Source organism: Aotus nancymaae, unplaced genomic scaffold, assembly GCF_030222135.1.
Source record: "Aotus nancymaae isolate 86718 unplaced genomic scaffold, 86718_ANA_hifiasm-v0.15.2.pri h1tg000036l, whole genome shotgun sequence".
NCBI lineage: Eukaryota > Metazoa > Chordata > Mammalia > Primates > Aotidae > Aotus > Aotus nancymaae.
In genome coordinates, this window is record NW_026988450.1 from 50,439,449 (window position 1) to 50,459,016 (window position 19,568).

Here is a 19,568-nt window from a genome sequence, read left to right on the forward strand (position 1 = left end):
CCAGCATCTGTGGTCTGCAGATTCAACCACGCCAGCCAGGCAATGACCCTGAAGCTGGGGCTAGAGACAGAGATGAGGCCCCCTTAGCTAAAGCAAGGATTCTTTCTTTAAATGGATACATAATAATTATACATTCTCATGGAGTACCTGTGATATTTTGATACAGGCATATAATATGCAATGATCAAATCAGGGCATTTAGGATATCCATCGCCTCAGACATTTACCAATTCTTTGTGTTCAGAATATCTCAAATCTTCTAGCTAGTTTGAAATAATATGATAAATTATTCCTACTTGTAGTCACTCAACTCTGCTATTGAATTCTAGAACTTATTCCTGCTATCGAACTGTGTGCCCATTAACCGACCTATCTTCATCCCATCCTTCCCGTCTCCCTTCCCAACCAGGCTGACCTCGAGTGACCCACCTGCCTTGGCCTCCCAAAATGCTAGGATTGCAGGCGAGAGCCACTGTGCCTGGCCCAAACAAATCATTTTCTTGTTTAAAAGCCAAGATGCTAAGAGGGTAGAATTTTACCCAAGGTCACACACCTGATAAGTGGTATGGAGGTGGGATAAAAACCCAAGAATGCCAGAATGTGCACCATTTTTTAAAAGCAGTCATTTGTCATTGGTCATTAGAGAAATACAAATCAAAACCACATTGAGATACCATCTCACGCCAGTTAGAATGGCGATCGTTAAAAAATCAGGAGACAACAGATGCTGGAGAGGATGTGGAGAAATAGGAACACTCTTACACTGTTGGTGGGAGTGTAAATTAGTTCAACCATTGTGGAAGACAGTGTGGCACTTCCTCAAGGACCTAGAAAGAGAAATACCATTTGACCCGGCAATCCTATTACTGGGTATATACCCAAAGGATTATAAGTCATTCTATTATAAAGATACATGCACACGTATGTTTATTGTGGCAGTGTTCACAATAGCAAAGACTTGGAACCAACCCAAATGCCCATCAATGATAGACTGGATAAGGAAAATATGGCACATATACACGATGGAATACTATGCAGCTATAAAAAAGGATGAGTTCATGTCCTTTGCAGGGACATGGATAAAGCTGGAAACCATCATTTTCAGCAAACCGACACAAGAACAGAAAACCAAACACCACACGTTCTCACTCGTAAGTGGGTGTTGAACAATGAGAACACATAGACACAGAGAGGGAAACATCAGACACTGGGGCTTGTCAGGGGATGGGGGGTTAGGGGAGGGATAGCGGGGGGTGAGGGAATAGGGGAGGGATAGCATTAGGAGAAATACTTAATGTAGATGACAGGGTGATGCATGCAGCAAACCATCATGACACGTGTATACCTATGTAACAAACCTGCACCCCTGTGCATGTACCCCAGAACTTAAAGTATAATAAAACAAACAAACACAATTATTTGAAGTCCTCTCTCCACCATATACCGCCTCTGTATTCCAGCCCCTAGCTGGTTCTTGGCATCCACCAGGCCGTGACTACATGGAGAGTGTCTGATTCACAGCCATCCCGATTCTTCTGTCTGTGGCTTCCTCTCCAGACATGGAGGACATTTTGCAGTCGGGTGGTGGACCTCTTGGCTGCTGCTAGTTCTGACATTGGTGAAAGCCAGTTTGATATGCAGTTCTTGTATATTAGGTCATAAACTGTTTGGCAGGAGCTGGGGACAGGGGAAGAGAATATTAGCAATGAGCTCTAACTTGATATAAGTAAACCAAATAAACTCAGGCCCAAGGGGAATCCTGCTGCTTTTCAAAACACATAAGCAAAGTTCTCTAAGTCTCACAAGTTCATTATTGTGAGCTCCTTGAATAACAGCGAGTATTCAAGGTCATAAATAAGTTTACATTCTGTGGTCCCAGGAGCATTCTTATGCCAGTTGTACCTCCTGTGTGGAATTGCTACATAAATGACATTTGCAGGTTGATTTTCTCTGAGTGAGGAAGCTTCTTTAAAAGAAGGCATGGAGTTAGCGACAGCTTGGTTAACACCAACTTGAGGAAAAGTATAGCTATTCCACATTCATTCTGCAAGCATTTATTGAGCACCTACTATGTGCCAAACCCTTTGTTAACCACTGGCAATACAAGTGTAATTAAGGCAGAGCCCTGTACTCAGACTGTTCAAGATGAGGGGCAAGAAGCTGACTAGCTAAAATATCACGTGGTAAGTGGCAGCACAGATGAGCGCTTCCCAGAGAAGCTTCTGAGACTCGTCTGAAAAGATAACTAGGGCATGTGAGGTCAAAAAGGTAGGGAAAGGTGCTGTAACTCATGCAGTAGTACATTCATAGGTACAGTAATCAAGACAAAAAAAGTGGGACTGAGGCTGGGTGTGGTGGCTCACACCTGTAATCCCTGCACTTTGGGAGGCTGAGGCTGGCGGATCATGAGGTCAGGAGTTGAAGACCAGCCTGGCCAACATGGTGAAACCCCAACGCTACTAAAAATACAAAGATTAGCTGGGCGTGGTGGCAGGCACCTATAATCCCAGCTACTTGGGAGACTGAGGCAGGAGAATCCCTTGAACCCGAGAGGTGGAGGTTGCAGTGAGCCAAGATCACACCACTGGCATGATCTTGGCTCACTGCAAACTCCACCTCTCGGGTTCAAGGGATTCTCCTGCTTCAGCCTGGGCAACAGAGAAAGACTCTGTCTCAAAAAAAAAAAAAAAAACAAAAACTGACAAATTATTTAACAAAGTCTGATAACACTATTAGCCAAGGTGAGTGGGGGTGGATACTCTCATGCATGCTAGTGAGAGTGCTAGTTGATTCGACCTATGCAGAGAGCAGGGTAAAGGAAGGAAGGCCCTAGTAAATGGGATTGTGGAAAGGCTTACATTTTTATTTATTTGTTTATATTTATATTTATGTTTATATTTTTTGGGACAGAGTCTCGCTCTGGAGTGTAGTGGCACAATCTTGGCTTGCTGCAACCTCTGCCTTCCAGGTTCAAGCGATTCTCCTGCCTCAGCCTCCTGAGTAGCTGGGATTACAGGTGCCCGCCATTATGCCCAGCTAATTTTTGTATTTTTAGTAGAGACAGGGTTTTACCACGTTGGCCAGGCTGGTCTTGAATTCCTGACCTCAGGTGATCTGCCTGCCTCGGCCACCCAAAGTGCTGGGGGTGAGCCACCATGCCCAGCCAAGGCTTACATTTTTTAAGGGGATCTTACAGTGGCAGGGAGATGAAGCATAGAGGGAATTTGCTAGTCCCAAACTGAAAGAAATAATGGCAGCTGACTGAGCCCAGGAAGGATCTAGGGGTCCACACACCCAGAAGGCTCTGAGTATTAGAGGTTCATTGCTTCTTGACATGAGTCCTGGTGGCAAACCTCAGAGCTGCAGGTAGAATGATAGGGAAGTGCTATTTGAGTTCCTCTGCGATCACCCACCGTAGCATCTTTGCAGAGGAACATCACTAAGCCAGATGTGGAGCTCAGAGTTTCTTGCTCTTTGTTGCCTTAACACTATCTTGTCTCCACAAAGTCTTGTTTTACAGTTTTGTTGGGGAGATATTTGTGCGTGTGTGCGTGTGTGTGTATTTACACTTTTTAATACTGAGATTTAACATGAATATCTTGTTTTAGCCATGTCTTTCTGTTGTTGAATGAAACAAGATGTGTAAGAGAGGGCAATAATAGAAATTGTACCTGCACATTGCCATTTATCCAAGTGGCTGTGTTGCATTTGCATATCAGTCTTCCCAGAACTTCAGTAAGGTCATACAGTGGAGGATATGCAGAAATAAATAATCAAATAGAATACTGCGATAAAGTGAACTTTCTCTCCAGTGAGTTGCAGTGCTTGATTTTGGAGGCTTTGGATACCCATTGAGGATTTTTGGCAGGTTTGTAATGGGATATCTGTATTTCAGAGAGGTAATTTTGAGCCAGCATGTGGGATGGATGCAGTGAGGGCTGCACTGGCAATGGAAGACCAGCAATAGCCAGGTGAAAGACTGGGATTGGAAGCCTGAATTGCAGAGGGGAGATACAAAGTTAACCCAGGAGCGAGAGACAAACTGCAAAACTGATAGAGTCTTGATGACTGATTGGCTGTGGGAGATACAGGGGAAGAAAAGGATCATGAAGAAAAGCACAGCTTTGCTAACTGTTTGGATGCCCTCCCCAGAGGCAGGGGAGACAGAAGGAGCAGCGTGGCCAAGTGCTGGGGGGCGTGGAGGTTGGCCAGGTGCTGAGTTCAGCCATGGGCATGTTGATTTTGAGGCACCATCTACACATAGAACAGGCTGGGAGTTTCCCAGGACTTATTTGCACAGCGGAGTTATCCATTTCTGCACAGTATGTGAGCCATTTAAAAAATACTTAAAATGGATCACAAATAAAAAAGTTTACTGGACTAGATGTCTATCAATCTCCTCAAATAGTGGATAGTTCTAAAACCACTTTCTGGGGAAGGTATGTTTTTCTATGCCTTTTTGTATACCTATTTGTTACCTTTCAAACAGGGAAGAAAAATTAGAAGAGGTTCAGCAACCAGCATTAACTTCATAGAGTGGTAGCCAGAAGCTGCAACCATTAATTGGTAGCACATTCATATATAATTTCTCCCTACTGAACAGAACTAATTCCTTTACTACTTTCTGGTGCAGATGTTCCAAAATAATGCGCATAACAGTTTTTGCGCTTTCAGAATGGGCAGTACAAGTTGTGATATAATGAGCCTGATTCCACATCACATCCAAATAGACATCATTACTTTACAGTCACATCCAGTGTAAGCATTATTGATACAAGGTTGTAGTTAACTGTGAAATAAACTGTATGCTCTCTATTCAATCTCTGTCTTTAATGTTGGTTCACAGTAATCTTTCCTATATCAGGATTTGTTAGTTACATTGTTAATATTAATCTTGTAGATTTCCATGGTAATTAGCAGGCAATTATAGCACAATTTCAGTTATTAGCATGTGATATAGGATTTTCATCTGTGCCCTAATGCAAATCTATTTCTTAAGAGTCAGTGTTTAAATTGTGCTCTGTTGAAAGTAATTTATATTAAGGTCATGCTTTTTTGAAAACTTAAGTTTTCAAAATGAAATCAAAACATTTCTTCAAGTTTGATCCTCCATAGTTCTCTTGAAGGGCAAAGGAAGCCTCTCAAAAGATGCCTGTTCACAGACTTGAGCTCTGTGTTTCAGCCTGGCTGTCCTGTTCAGGTCTAGAAGCTTTGTTTTTGTTTTAGAGCCAATTCTGTAAAATAGAAGCTCTTTTTAATCTGGAATCATGCTCTACTTTCAAACAGAAATTGTAATTAAAACTAAAGGACAGTTTCTTTTAACTGTTAAAAAAGTAAAGAGTTTTTTTCTTTGAGTTTTTTAGAGGAAGCTGGCTGTGGATGTGCCCTGCAAGCGTGCTTTCTCACAGTTTTCATAGCCAGTCCTGGGCTGGGCTACTCCGAGAACTGTGTAGAAAAGTGGGAAGGTGGAAATTTGAGGTGGTATGTGCAAAGAGGTGACTTCCACATGTTGGGAGGTCAGGTGATCAGGTGGCCAGGTGATCAGATAGTGTGAATTTGTGGCCCCAACAGGCCTGGGAGCCAAGAGCCCTAGCAACTTCCCACTCTCTTCACCAGGGGTTTCCACTGTCCCATCTTGTTTAGCTCTCTGGCTCTCTGGAGGGCTGTCCTTTTCCCCACCTTATACAGATTTGCACTCTCCCTGCAGTCTGGAAAACGTAGGTCTTCCCTCCTTTAAAAATAACTCAAGTAAATAGAATTTCATTTTCTGATGTTTTTCTAGGCTGTTTCCATACATCTGCATAGATATGAAAAATAAATTTGGTTACAAACCAAACCAAACCTCTTGACAGCTCCCAAATTAAAAAAGCAAAATCCAAGGGCTGGTAAGAATTAAGGCTATAGTTAGAGCTCAGTCAGAAGAGCAAGCTCCATCCCACGTCCTCCCCAGGACCAGATGCGAGGGGCCATCTCGGGGGTAGGCCAGCAACGGCCTCACTTGCAGCTCCAGATCCTCCCTCTCTATTATATCCACCCTTGCTGTTATCATGAGTTCATGTGCAGTGTAAGAGATGCTCTATTTTCTAGAGAAATGCTAAAGCCACAGTTACGGAACACTCCTTTTCATCTCAACATTGATTAGAAACATTTATGTGATAAGAGTATGGTAGGCTGTGAAGGTTAATTAACTTAAAACACTGTAAATGGAAAGTTTTGTTTTGTTTAGGCAGGAAATAATTTTCGATCATAATTGAGCCAATGTGGGTTTTCACCTACTTCATACCTGTCTCAGGATGAATCCTGGAAACTCATTTTATTGAGGCCAGCATCTCTGGGGAGAATCCATTCCCCTGCGTGTGTGATGAGGTTGGTCCTCAGGCTCCCTCTGGTTCCCTCCATGGGGAAGGGTCAGGATCCTATCCCAAGCTCCAGCTCCTGATCCCTGCAGGCTCCCTTTCAAGCTATTGCTGGGCCCTCCTCTTTCCTTCCACCCCATGTTTCTTAAAAGAGGAGCCTACACTTCCTGCCCTACATCTGAAACCATCACTTGTTTCTCAATCCAGCAGAATCTGTCTTTTATTAATATTTTTAAATGACAGATCTCTTTTCACCCTTCACTATTGTTTCTTACTTCCAGCCTCTTGTTTGTCCCTTCTCTGCGGTTCTCCTTATCTAGAATAGCCCTCCCTCCCTCCCTTTTTCACCTGGAAGACATCTCACACCTTGAGACCTTGTTCCCCTGTCCTCACTTGGGTGAGACCTTCCTAATTTTCACAGGTAGAGTCAACTGCTCCCTCCGTGGGCTTTGGTTTAGATCTAAACAGTAGCACGTAGCCGTGTTTCACTTGGTTTATTCATTCATTTTTTTATTCATCCTATTAGATGCTGAACTTTTTGAATAAAGATAGGATTTTTTAAACCTTTAATCTTTGTATGCTTAGCAGCTGGTACAGAACCTGACAGAGAATAGAGGCTCAACCAATGTCACATGGTTGATGAACACACTGCCATGCATGGTGTTGTGCATCTAGGTGACAGTGACAGCAAGCAGGCATGTGCCTGGTTCACTGAGAAATCTGACTGGGGTTGGACTCTCCTCCTTCATGCTGCAAGAATTGTTTTTGGTAGTATTTTTCTGGATACTAGGAGGGTAAATATGCCTTTAGTACTTCCATTTCTTATATTTAAATATTTTGTTGTACTATAAATATTTTGATATAACTTAAATACCTCTGAGACATAATTTCTAGCCTACAAGCATAATATATATACTAATAAACAAGGATAAATTTCTCCTTTTAAACTTAACTAGAAATTATTTCTGTTTTCTTGAAACAAACGTGGGAAATTGTTGAAAGGCAAAAAATTTTTTAAAAAGTAGCTAGATGTGGAATTACAACTCACAACTAATGTGTCCCTTTATCATTTTTCTCCACTACTCCTAGGAACTCAGTTTGTCTGGTTCCAGCACATTATTGTTTAATAAACCTTTTCTTATAGCTCTGCTACTCCTGACAATTTTAAAGCCATGAATGGTTAACCAGAAGGAATGTTACAGAGAAGATAAAAGCATAAAATGCTTTCAGAACGCTCTGAGAGTCTGTTTTAATGACAGGGTAAAGCTGTCCCGTAGAGATACTGGTTTAGATGATGAGATTTCAAAATCAAAACACACACACACACTCGCATGCATGGATAACTGAAACCACTCATAGGCCTGCTGTGTTTAGTACTATACAATGCTCTATTTCCTATCTTTCTTTTTTTTTTTAAAAAAAACATTTACTGGACATTGAGTTGTTTTTCCCCTAACTGGTGGGACTTCTGTTATCTCCATAGCTATAACATCATTCTTTCATCTCCAATGTGGAATTTATACTTTTATTTCATTTCATGTTTTTTGTTTGGGACCTCATTATTTTCTTTTTTCAGAGGTTCATTTAAGGAAACTTCAGGCATTCTCATCGTATTACAGTTTTTAGTATTATTGGATTGCCTTAAAAATGACCCCCCCACCCCTAAAAAAAACCCTAGAGATGTAATTAGATAGTTCGTGAGACTCATATATTTCATGAACAAAACTATAGAGCTGGTCTATTCAGCCACCCTCTAGCATTTGCTAGAAGTTTCTCTCCCTGTGGCCTTCAGTAGAAACAAATGTACGTCTTTGGAAAGTCCACAAGTGAGAAATTAGGCAAATTTAAAGTTTTTCTTCCTTGTTTATAAAACCTAAAACTTGCCAAGTTTTTTCACAATTAAATTAAACTCTTCTTCTTTGTAGAAGCCAAAATAAGGTAAAGCTAATCTGAATAAAACTCTTTGAACAGGCTCCAGGAATGTGGACCACCACTAGTTTCTCTGCTTTTGAAGACATGTGTTGAAATAATTGAGTGCTTAATAAATGAGAGTCTCGTCATAGTTCAGCAATCCTGTGTGATAGGTGCTGCAGTGTCTCCGTTGTACAGCTAAGGCAGCCAGCTTAGTGAGGTCATGTAGTTCCCCAAAGGTCACTGTGAACTCAAGTCCACTCACACCTACAGTCTGGGGTCAGCATTAGAATGGTTAACTGTAACAGCAACAGCAGTTTCCCTCTTTAAGAGAATTCAAATTCCTATTTTGACATAGTATCAAAATCCTCTAATAATTCCAGAATTGATGAAAAAAAGTAAAAGTACACAGGACTAGCAATGTGAGTAATTCAAGTAGCAGTTAATGCAGAAATCACTCCTACAGCAAACTAGAATAGTCTATGAGCTACTTCCCACTGGGACCCAAGCCCTTAACACAAGTAAGAGGTTTACATTCCTACGTCACTTAACTCATTCTGTGTATGTGATTTGCAGCCAGGGGTAAGTGGGGAATTTGAAAATGTCAATTTGTCTTACTGTATTTTGAGTTGCTCAAGTAATTGGGCTTGTGGTTTAAATTTAGTGAAAGCTAATCCACTTGAAGATTTAGTCTTTGTACTACACTGCCAGTTACCAAAAAGTTATTTTTAGTGTTTGAATCTATTCAGTCTGCAACTCTGAAGTACAACTCTAAGTGTCTGAAAATTATTTCTCACACTGAGGGTTGTTAGACACTAGAATGGGGCTATGGAATCTTATAGAACAGAAATTCTTGAGACTCTTACCCATAGTATAAAATACCATCATTTCAGAAATAGTTCAGCTTCCTTTTATAAATTAGAGTCAGTTTAACCAAGTGTGATAGTTTCTGGATATATCATCTGAGGTGGGAAAAGATTAGGGAGCTTTGTGCTAGAAGGGGCTCTATTTTCAGGGATGATTACTGCTGACTAACCACTCTGGGCAGTAACTTCTAATCCTATGTGCCCGTAACTTCTTGTCCCCACATCTGCTCCCAAGAGTGTCAGTATATTAGACAACAGCACAAAGAATGGAAAACCAGCATATGCTTCAGTAGTTCATGCCGTGTTATAAGCATGTTACTTACCAAAGCATAGTCTGTGTCTACATTAATTCAGAAAACTGTCAGGAACTTTCAGGTACTTTTGTGTGATTTACAAAGTAAATTTGTGGACAGAGACAAAATAGTTATAGTTAAATCTCCCCGAACCACATGAACTAATGAGATGAGTTGAATATTAAGCCTGTCTGAGTTACTAAATCTGGAGCTATATGCCATGGTGCAAGCATGGGCACACGGCATGTGTGTTTACGTGTGTCTACGTACAAGATATGACCTATTGTCAGTTTGAAATCAACTTTGCTAGTCAAGACCAACATTCTTAAAAAACAAAATCATATAGAATCAAAAATACTAGCATACACAGAACATAGTAATGAGTTACAGTGTAAAATGTTTTTCATATTCTATGCTTAGTACAACTTGAAAGTGATAACACTGTTTATATAATTCTTTGTCTACAAATAGGAGGGTGAATCAAACACAAGTAAAATATTATATATAGCCTAAAGAGAAAGTTTTAAGAAACACAAATGTTATTTGTGAGGGTACTATACTAAGCAATGGAGAGTAAATAGTAGTAATATTATTAATAATTATGCCTTTAATAATATATGAATAGAAGAGTCACTCTGTGCTGGTCACACATGTTTTCATAATTTTAGCCATTGTTGTCCTGGATTATGTATGGAAAGGTGCTCATTTGGCTGTATAGCAGAGAAGGCAAAGGCCTCTGGCATTGTGTGTAGATGAATTTCGTAAGTTCTAATCCCAGCCTGGCCCCTTACAAACTGACTGTGGGGGATGGCAGAGTACTTAACATGCTTGCCTGTTTCCTATTCTAGGAAGGGGGAATAATAATTTTAAAAAGCTACCAAGCAAAACTGTCTGAGGTCTTATTTGTGAAGTAGGTATGTTTAGCACAGGGTCTAGCACACCTTCAGCTCTCAAAAAATGGTGGCCGTTATTATTATTTGCTCACAGGTTGGTATTCCAATGATTGAAATACTTTAGTGCCTCTAGAAATCAGTTCTAGTGTCAACACACTTAAGGAAATCCAGTCAGGTCACCTCTGGCTCTAAAACATTATAAAGAAAATAATGAACTCATAAGTGAGTTGTTGTGAGTCATTCGGGTTTTAAAAAGCCACTGCTTTGAATTTGAAAACAGAAAAAAAAAATCTCAGAATCTGCTTAGACTAGGGTTCATTTATTCTGCCTATTTCAAGTCAGAGCAAATGCTCCTGGAATGACCCTCTCCTGTTTCCTGAATTGGAGCCGATCCTATTTGGCACTGCAGACAGGGAGAAGCAGATGTTTGAGGACAGGTGGGAGGGGCGAAGTGGAGACTAGTACTGGTCCCACCTTCCACTGAGAGAGACTAGCAGGGCCCGGTTCTCTTAGCTATTGTCTCTATTTTGTAGATGAGGAAATTTCAAGTTCAGAGAAGTTCAGTTAACTCACTGAAGCTCTCAGGGCTTGGTGGGAGGAGGGACGGAAAATTAAATTCAGGTCTGTGTGTTTCCACACCATGTCCTTTCTCTTTATGCCTTGATTGCCACCCTGTAAATAGACTTGTAAGCATCAGGACCCCAAATATGTAAACTATGCCGAGCTCTCAGCTTTTGTATAAGGGGTCTTATTAGGCCGTGGTATATGCACATTGAGTCGGCCACCATGCCCAGAGCCATTTTCAGCATTCCAGCTTCATTATTTCACTAGTCCAGACAGAATCCGCACCTTTCAGAAGAGACGCAATCTTTATATTAATTATGCCACTCCTTTTAATCTCCAACAATGTATACAAAAATAATTAAAAGGTGTAGTTATAATTTACCAAGCATGTGAAGCTTAATTAAGGTGGAGGAATTAACATTGCCTTTGACGGGATTCCCAGAATCACACTTGCACCTACAGTCAGTTTGAAGAAAGCTCAGCCTACAGAAGTCTGAACTTAAAAACCTATTAACAGGCCAGTGATTATATGCAAAAGATAAAAAAATAAAAGATTACAAGAGGGTTCATCGTAACAATTCACATAGAATTGGATCCTATAATTTCTGTGCCAAATATAACTTGCCGGAAACACCAACACAAAGCATCGCACGTTCACGCATCCTCGGCAGTCCTTTGCTGAAGCACTGCAAAGTTTATCATCATTTCCCCAACACCGACGCCTAAGGTTTTCTTAGAAAGGCTAGCTTCTGCATTTTTCTTTCAGTCTTCACAGTGCTTGCAGTAGATGGAGATATTTTCTTGTCTCCTCTCTACTGAAGCATCCCAACCTTGTCTTTCTTGTCAAGGAATTTGCAATGATCCCAAAATGTCCAGTCTCTGCCTCCTCAAGCTTACATTCCTTCGGTGCTTCCCAACAAACTAGTAGCCATTGTAGGATGTGCTATGATCCCAATATCTGCTGACAATATATTGTTGAATTTGCAAGATAAATATGGACAGTGGTTTAAAGTATGGCCTCTGGCATCAAGCAGACCCAGATTCAAATCACAGGTTGGCTTGTTACCAGCTATATGATTTTCCACAAGCAGCTTAACTTCCGTGTGAGAGGGAGATGCTGATTCCTGCTTCATAGAGTGGTTGCCAGGATTAGCAGAGGTGTTAATGGCTTCACATAGACTTGGAACGAGCAAGTTCTCCGTTTGTAGCAGCTATCACCTGGAGACTATTTGCATTTTAATACCAGGAGATGACAATGTCTTTATCCAAAGGATGGAGTGTTTCAGGATGGGCTTCCAGGCGTAAGAATAAGCAGACATCCTGGAGCAGGTGGTGCTTGAATCTTACTGGGCAGGTTAACTGCCTGCCCTCCCATATTGCTGTTTAGCCCTCCTAAGAAGGGAAATCTGAGGAGCAAAGAGGAATTGTCACATGGACTTCATTGATAGTTGATGTAGGACCTTAATGACAGATATAGCACTGTCTAATACTGTGTGGAGTAAATCCAGTGCACCCAAATAATCCAATAATGAAATTGCTCCTTTTAATTATTTTGGCATTTCATTTGCCATAGAACAGTATTAAATGTGGTCCCCAGATCAGCCACATCAGCTTTACCTGGGAGTTTGCTAGAAATGAAAATTCATGGCCACAGTCCAGATCCATGGAATCAGAATCTCTGAGAGTGGTCCCAGAATCTGCCTTTTACCAAAGCTCTTCAGGTAATTCTGGTGCACTGCAACATTCAAGAGGCACTGTTACAGAATATCCACTCAAGCCAGTAAGCCATGGGAATTTGGAAACACTTGCTCTGCTTTGGGAGGATTCTAGCAGGCCCTAGAGAATTTCCATGAGTTCCCATACTCTTCCTTCTGACATTCCAAGGACACACACAGCCTTAGAGAAGACCCTGAACATTTTGGCTGTATCACTGGCAGCATATGACATTAACAATGAGATCAGGTTCATTCTTATTTCATTAGAAAGACTCCCATTTTTTCTCCCCATGGTTTTATTTATTTATTTGTTTATTTATTTATTTAGTTAGTTGTTGTTGTTGAGATGGAGTCTCTGTCACCCAGGCTGGAGTACAGTGGCACAATCTTGGCTCACTGCAACCTGTGCCTCCTGGGTCCCAGTGATTCTCCTGCCTCAGTCTCCAGAGTAGCTGGGATTACAGTTACCTGCCACCATGCCTGGCTAATTTTGTATTTTGAGTAGAGATGGGGTTTCACCATGTTTGTCAGGCTGGTCTTGAACTCCTGACCTCAGGTGATCCACCTGCCTTGGCTTCCCGAAGTGCTAAGATTACAGGCGTGAGCCACTGCACCTGGCCAGCATAATTTTCTAAACCTGTTTCAGCCAATAATATTGTTGAATCATTCCTGTTTTGGGAAATATTAAGCCAGTTTCCTATTTGTTCACTCATCCTCACCAGGTAGATATTAGTATTGTGAAACTAGTATTTAAAATATGTAGTTTTTATGTTGCCTTGTCATTTTTTTTTTAGGGGAAAAAAGGTCATTTGAAATTTAATATGTTCACAATGATGTGTTTTGTAATTCATTTAAAGCTGGGTGATTATTTTTCAGCTATGGTAGCTATCATTGCAAAAAGAAGCCATTAACTCAGATCACATGAGTTCTAATCACAGGAAGGAATCTCAGATGCAGGAGTTTGAGTGGAGGGCCTCGAAAATGATATGTCCATGTCCTAACTCCCGGAACCTGTAAATATGACCTTATTTGGAAAAAAGATCTTTGCAGATTGTGATTAAGTCAATGACAAATTCTTACAAGAGAAGAGAAGGCAAGGAACAGGCCAAGCGTGGTGGCTTACACCTGTAATCCCAGCACTTTGAGAGTCCGAGGTAGATGGATCACCTAAGGTCAGGAGTTCAAGACCAGCCTGGCCAACATGGTGAAACTGCGTCTCTCCTGAAAATACCAAAAAAATTTGCCAGGCATGGTGGCAGGTGCCTGTAACTCCAGCTACTCAGGAGGCTGAGGCAGGAGAATCACTTGAACCTGGGAGGCAGAAATTGCAGTGAGCTAAGATTGCACCATAGCACTCCAGCCTAGGCAACATGAGCAAGACTCTGTATCAAAAAAAAAAAAAAAAGAGATAGAGAAGAGGGAACAGATCCAGAGACACAGAAGAGAAGGCCATGTGAAGGCAGAGGCAGAGATTGGAGTGACGCCGCTGCAAGTCCAGAAGTGTTCAGGATCACTGGCAGCCACTAGAGGCTACAAGAGGCATGGCACAGCTTGATTTCAAACTCCTGGCCTCCAGAACTCTGAGCAAAAATACTCTTGTTGTTCAAAGCTACCGTGTTTATGATAATTAGTGATGGCAGCTCAAGGAAACCAGCAGAGCAGCTTATTACTATGCTTTTTCCTGACTACAGCTGTCAACATTTACAACATTTGGGTTTGAGAAGCTTTCTTGAGGAAATAAGTTAAGGCTCAGCACCAGGTTACTGAGTTTCTATTCCTACCATGGGCCATAAACTCTTAAGCATACAACACTCACCAAAGGACATTCACCCAGCTTTCAGAAACCAGAGACACATCTATTAGCATTTTATTTCTTGGACAACTATGCATGTGGACAAAGCTACATTGGTGTGCATCAGCTGGTTAGACAGTTGTGACGTGGGAGCAGAGCTATTGTACCACCTGTAGAGACTGAACACAAAGGGTAGAGATGAGCAGATATTTCTTGTGTGGTAGAGAGGAGTGCATGACATTAGTTTCTTAGTTATCTTTTTTGTTTAGAATGCTTATGGATCCATCCATTCACTCAACAAATGGATGGAGCACATCCTATGAGTTTGATATTGAGCACTGAGGAAGCAGCAGTATTAAAGATAAGTTCCTTGTCCTCGTATAACATGTATAGCTAATGAGACGTGCTGGTGATAAATAGTAAACTAATGAATAAAATACTTGTACATGCAATGAAGGACATATACAAGATAATGGAACCACCCAATAAAAAGTAGTCTTACTATTCCTTTTGTTTTGGGCATAAAAAAGCAGATTAAGGATAATCATCTTGTTCATTTATTTATCTATATACTTATTTATATTCTGTCTCTGAAAAAGCCACAGGATCAGAGACCTAGTTTTGTTTCTTGCTCTTTCTCAAGCATAAGGACACTGCCTGGCACATAGAGGGCCCGTAGTAAATGTTTCCTCAGTACATTTGTTAATTAAGTGAAGGTGATAGAAACTGACAGGGACCCTGAACAAGATTAGAGTGTTTTATCTGTATCTGTATTGCATTTGTTTTTGAAATTCTTTCCTTATTTGAGTGAACACACTTTTTACAGAAGACATTTTTTATGGGGACAAGCTATGGGAAGTAAAACCTCATAATGCTGTAACTCGTGAGAGCTAGGATACTTATTTCACCAAACTTTCTTGGTTTGTCTTTATTTCTAGATATGACATTTGCTTTCTTTTTTACAATTCACCTAAAAGCTGTTTATTTTTAAATGTATATTTAAAACTTCAAAGTTGCAAGACTGTCTTTTAAAATAATTAGCTATAAAGAACCAAAGACTTCAGTTGAGCTAAATTCAGCTGTCTTCTTTTCTCTTCAAAATTTTAAAGATCTGGCTAGCCTGCCGAAAGCACAGGTTTACATTTGAAATCATTCCAAGTATAGTCGTATAAACTTATTCTAAATTTGAAAGATACAAAATTGTTTTTCTTTGCTTTTTGCTTTCTCTTTTAACTTTATTTCAAAATCAGTAAGGAAACTGAATAAGAGAAAAATGGGCAAAGGACAGAACAGGAATAAATAAATACATTTTTAAAACAAAGAGAAAAAAATAAAGAAGCACAAAGAGTCAAAAACAAAATGAAAAATGGTTCAATCTCTTTTGCAATCAATAAGTTACAAAGTAAAATAATGAGTTACCATACTTTGCATATTAATTTGGAAAGAAACATTTGAGGAAACAAGAACACGCGCACTGTTACTGTGAATACAAATTGTTTCAACTTTTCCAGGAACACTTTCACAAAATGAATTAAAAGTCTTAAAAATATTTTTCCCTTTGACCTGCTACTTTCACTTTTAAGAATACATATTAATGAAATATAATTAAGCACATAAGCATTTTTAGCTGTAAAGATAAATAAAACATTATTTGAAATAGAAAAGTATTGGACATCATCTGACCAAGATGAGCAAAATAAAGTCATGGCACATAATTCAATATAGTGGTATTTGGCCATTGAAAGTAAATTTAAACCAGTTTGTTGACATGAGAAGATGCTGGTGATGTGTTAGGTAAAAAATAAATAATTGTTACAGTATTATAAAATATTTGTAGCCAGGTGCAGTGGCTCATGCCTATAATCCCAGCAATTTGGGAAGCTGAGGAAGGTGGATCACCTGAGGTCAGGAGTTTGAGACCAGCCTGACCAACATGGAGAAACCCTAGCTCTACTAAAAATACAAAATTAGCTGGGTGTGGTGGCGCATGCCTGTAATCCCAGCTACTTGGGAGGTTGAGGCCAGAGAATCGCTTGAACCCTGGAGGCAGAAGTTGTGGTGAGCAGAGATTATGCCACTGCACTCCAGCCTGGGCAACAAGAGCAAAACTCCATCTAAAATAAAAATTATATATTTTTGAGAAAGAGAGGCAGAGAGAAAGATAGGATGGGTAAAGTGTACCACAGATCTGTTTGTAGTGGGTTATTTGTGGGTGAGAAGATGAGAAGATTGTGGTTGCTTTTAAATATTTTTTTAATCATGGTCTCTGACTTTCCTGTGGTGGCCACACATGCTTTTATATGGAAGTGTGTGCTTTATTTAAAATGCAAACGTATGTAGTTTGGCTTTAAAATTTCTATAGGGGGAAACCATAGAAGCACGTCAAAGGAGATTAGTAAGCAGTTTCTGTAAGGACACCTTGTTTGCTATCCTGTGTGAGTAGGGATGTTTGAACTTAAAAGTGGTAGAAGAAGTGCAAATATATTGTTAATGGAATGCTGCCTTGTGCCCATCAGATTGGCAAGAAAGAAGGGAGAAAGACAGAAAGAGTTCTGATGGGAGCCTGCACTGGCTGATCCATCCTGGAGAGTGAGTTTCAGGGCCGTTCTGGAGAGCACATTTAGTAGCTTTTTCTGTGGTCATTCATCAGTTCAGCTCCCAGGAATACGAATTTTTATCACAGAGTTGTCTGTGGTACCAGAGAGCAGAGATCACTGAAGGGTCCATCTCTGGGAAGAGGGGATAAGTAAATTGTGGTCGATGGTCCCTGCAGCCCCAGTTAGAAATAGGTGTGCAACTAGCAGTGCAGTTAGATCTGAAAAAGTCTATAGTGCGGGTTGCCAGATAAAATACAGGGTGCCAGTTAAATTCTTATAAGTAGTGAATACATTTTGAAAATAAGTATATCCCAAATATTTGCTCAATCTGGTAACCTTAGCCATAGAACAATAGAATTTATGAAAATTAAAGCTTTGTACATAGGCAAGTCAAAATAGTATATTCCATAAGAATATATATTAACACATTTATAACTATTGCACTTGCGGGAAGGATGATAGGAATAAAAAGAAATATATACTAACCAAATAAAGTCATAAAATAAGAGAGGGCTTGAATAGACCAATGTTGCTAGTGAGCTAAGTATGATTAACTCAACTCTCCATACCTGAGTCCAAAAAGAATTTTTTTTTTTTTTTTTTTTTTTTTTTTTTTTTTTTTGAGATGGAGTCTCATTCTGCCACCCAGGCTAGAGTATAGTGGCATGATCTTGGCTCACTGCAACCTCCGCCTCCCGGGTTTGAGAGATTCTCCTGCCTCAGCCTCCTGAGTAGCTGGGATTACAGGCATGCACCACCATGCCTGGCTAATTTTCATATTTTTAGTAGAGACAGGATTTTACCATGTTAACCAGGCTGGTCTCGAACTCCTGACCTCAGGTGATCCTCCCACCTCAGCCTCCCAAAGTGCTGGGATTACAGGCATGAGCCACCACATCTGGCCCCAAAAAGAAATTTTTAAAAACCTTTACTGTGTTCTCCTGGAATTTTTTTTTACTAAAGTCCTGATGACACTGCCTGGCTGATAAACAGAATATTCTGTTCTACAAAAATTTCCCTATGGAGTACCCTGGTACTTCTATCAAAATTAAGCAGCAGAAAAATGAGCAGGTAGCAGAGTGGGTAGTGACACGGGGTTTGGGGGATAAAAGAAAACCTTAATAATTTTATAAAACTAGTAAAAACTGAAACTAATGAACATTGGTACGCTTAGTTTTTTTTTTTTTTTTTTTTTTATTTGAGATGAAGTCTCGCTCTGTCACCAGGCTAGAACACAGTGGCACAATCTTGGCTCACTGCAACCTCCGTCTCCTGGGTTCAAGCGATTCTCCTGCCTCAGCCTCCCGAGTAGCTGGGAATTGCAGATACCCACCATCATGCCCAGCTAATTTTTTGTTTTGTGTTTGTTTTTGTTTTTAAGTAGAGACAGGGTTTCATCATGTTGGCCAGGATGGTCTCGATCTCCTGACCTTGTGATCCACCTGCCTCGGCCTCCCAAAGTACTGAGATTACAGGTGTGAGCCACCGCACCTGGGCAGATTTACTCTTTTAATAGAGGAACATGCTTACATTCTTATAGAGTAAATATTAGTAAAAGAACATCAGTGAGCACCAATCCTTAACAGTTATCATGGAGATAGCCAGACAAATAAAGTTTAAATTTACTCATTGGAAAATGATGGTTCAGTACATGTCACTGAGTCACTCTTACTCCTTTAAAAGCTTTTTCTTTTTTAATATTACAGCTGATTACAAGGAGAGCTTTAATACAATTGGAAACATTGAAGAGATTGCATATAATGCTGTTTCCTTTACCTGGGATGTGAATGAAGAGGCGAAGGTGAGTGACAAAATAGCATTAATTCATTGTTCATACCTCTTCATAACGTGCCCATCCTCTACAGTTTATTATTTTTTAAAAGCCTCTATCCGTAGCCTCCTATTAAAAAGAAAATGAACCTTTCATCTTTTGCCTTTGTGGAGGGTAAGGGAGAAAAGGGAGTGTGTTTCTCTGTGGCCTCCCATAGAATGTCATGAGCCAAGCTACATGTCCCACCCAAATTCTTCAGGCCCTAGGCTTCATTTTGGCACTGGGAGCTGGGAAGATGGGGCCAGAAAACCTTTTCTCCCTGCAGTGCAGATTCCCCAAAGGTCTCTCCATGCAGCCTCCTCCAGGCACAGGGAAGAGCTCAGAGCTGATGTCTTTGTAGGTAAACTACTGGGCAGACCCGTGATCCCACAGCCCCTTCCAGGCTGAAGCTGGTTGAAGGACAGTATACAGAAAGCAGGCTGCAGGTCTCTTGAGTTCTACTGATGGAGGTGCGGCCACTACTGTGCCCTTCAGCCACTTGCTTTATATTGGCTGCTTGACTAACCTTTTTCTGTTTTCTGGGGTACCCACATGGTTAAGAAGTACAAAGGTAAAATCTGTGGCAAAGTGAGCCCTGAGAAAAGACGTCCACCATTGCACTGTTCGGTTAAAAGAAGGTAGAGTCACTGATACCTGGATTTGCTTTCCAGTCACGAGTCTCTTTGATTTTATGAAAACCCCAAACCGTTCTGCTAAGCCCACCCTCCTTTCTGTGTTCCTTAGCTTCTGATCCTTGATTCTTATTTTGCA

At 40.5% G+C, this 19,568-nt stretch overlaps 1 protein-coding gene across 3 annotated transcripts in view; it reads left to right on the top strand.

Moving 5' to 3' along the window:
- GRHL2 (grainyhead like transcription factor 2) overlaps nt 1-19,568 on the top strand; it is a 185,750-nt gene that overhangs the window by 95,059 nt on the left and 71,123 nt on the right. For all 3 annotated transcript variants that reach the window (XM_012455851.3, XM_064384460.1, XM_012455854.3), the window contains exon 8: nt 18,694-18,788. In XM_012455851.3, the coding sequence (XP_012311274.1) occupies nt 18,694-18,788 (95 nt within the window). The remainder of the gene's footprint in view (nt 1-18,693; nt 18,789-19,568) is intronic.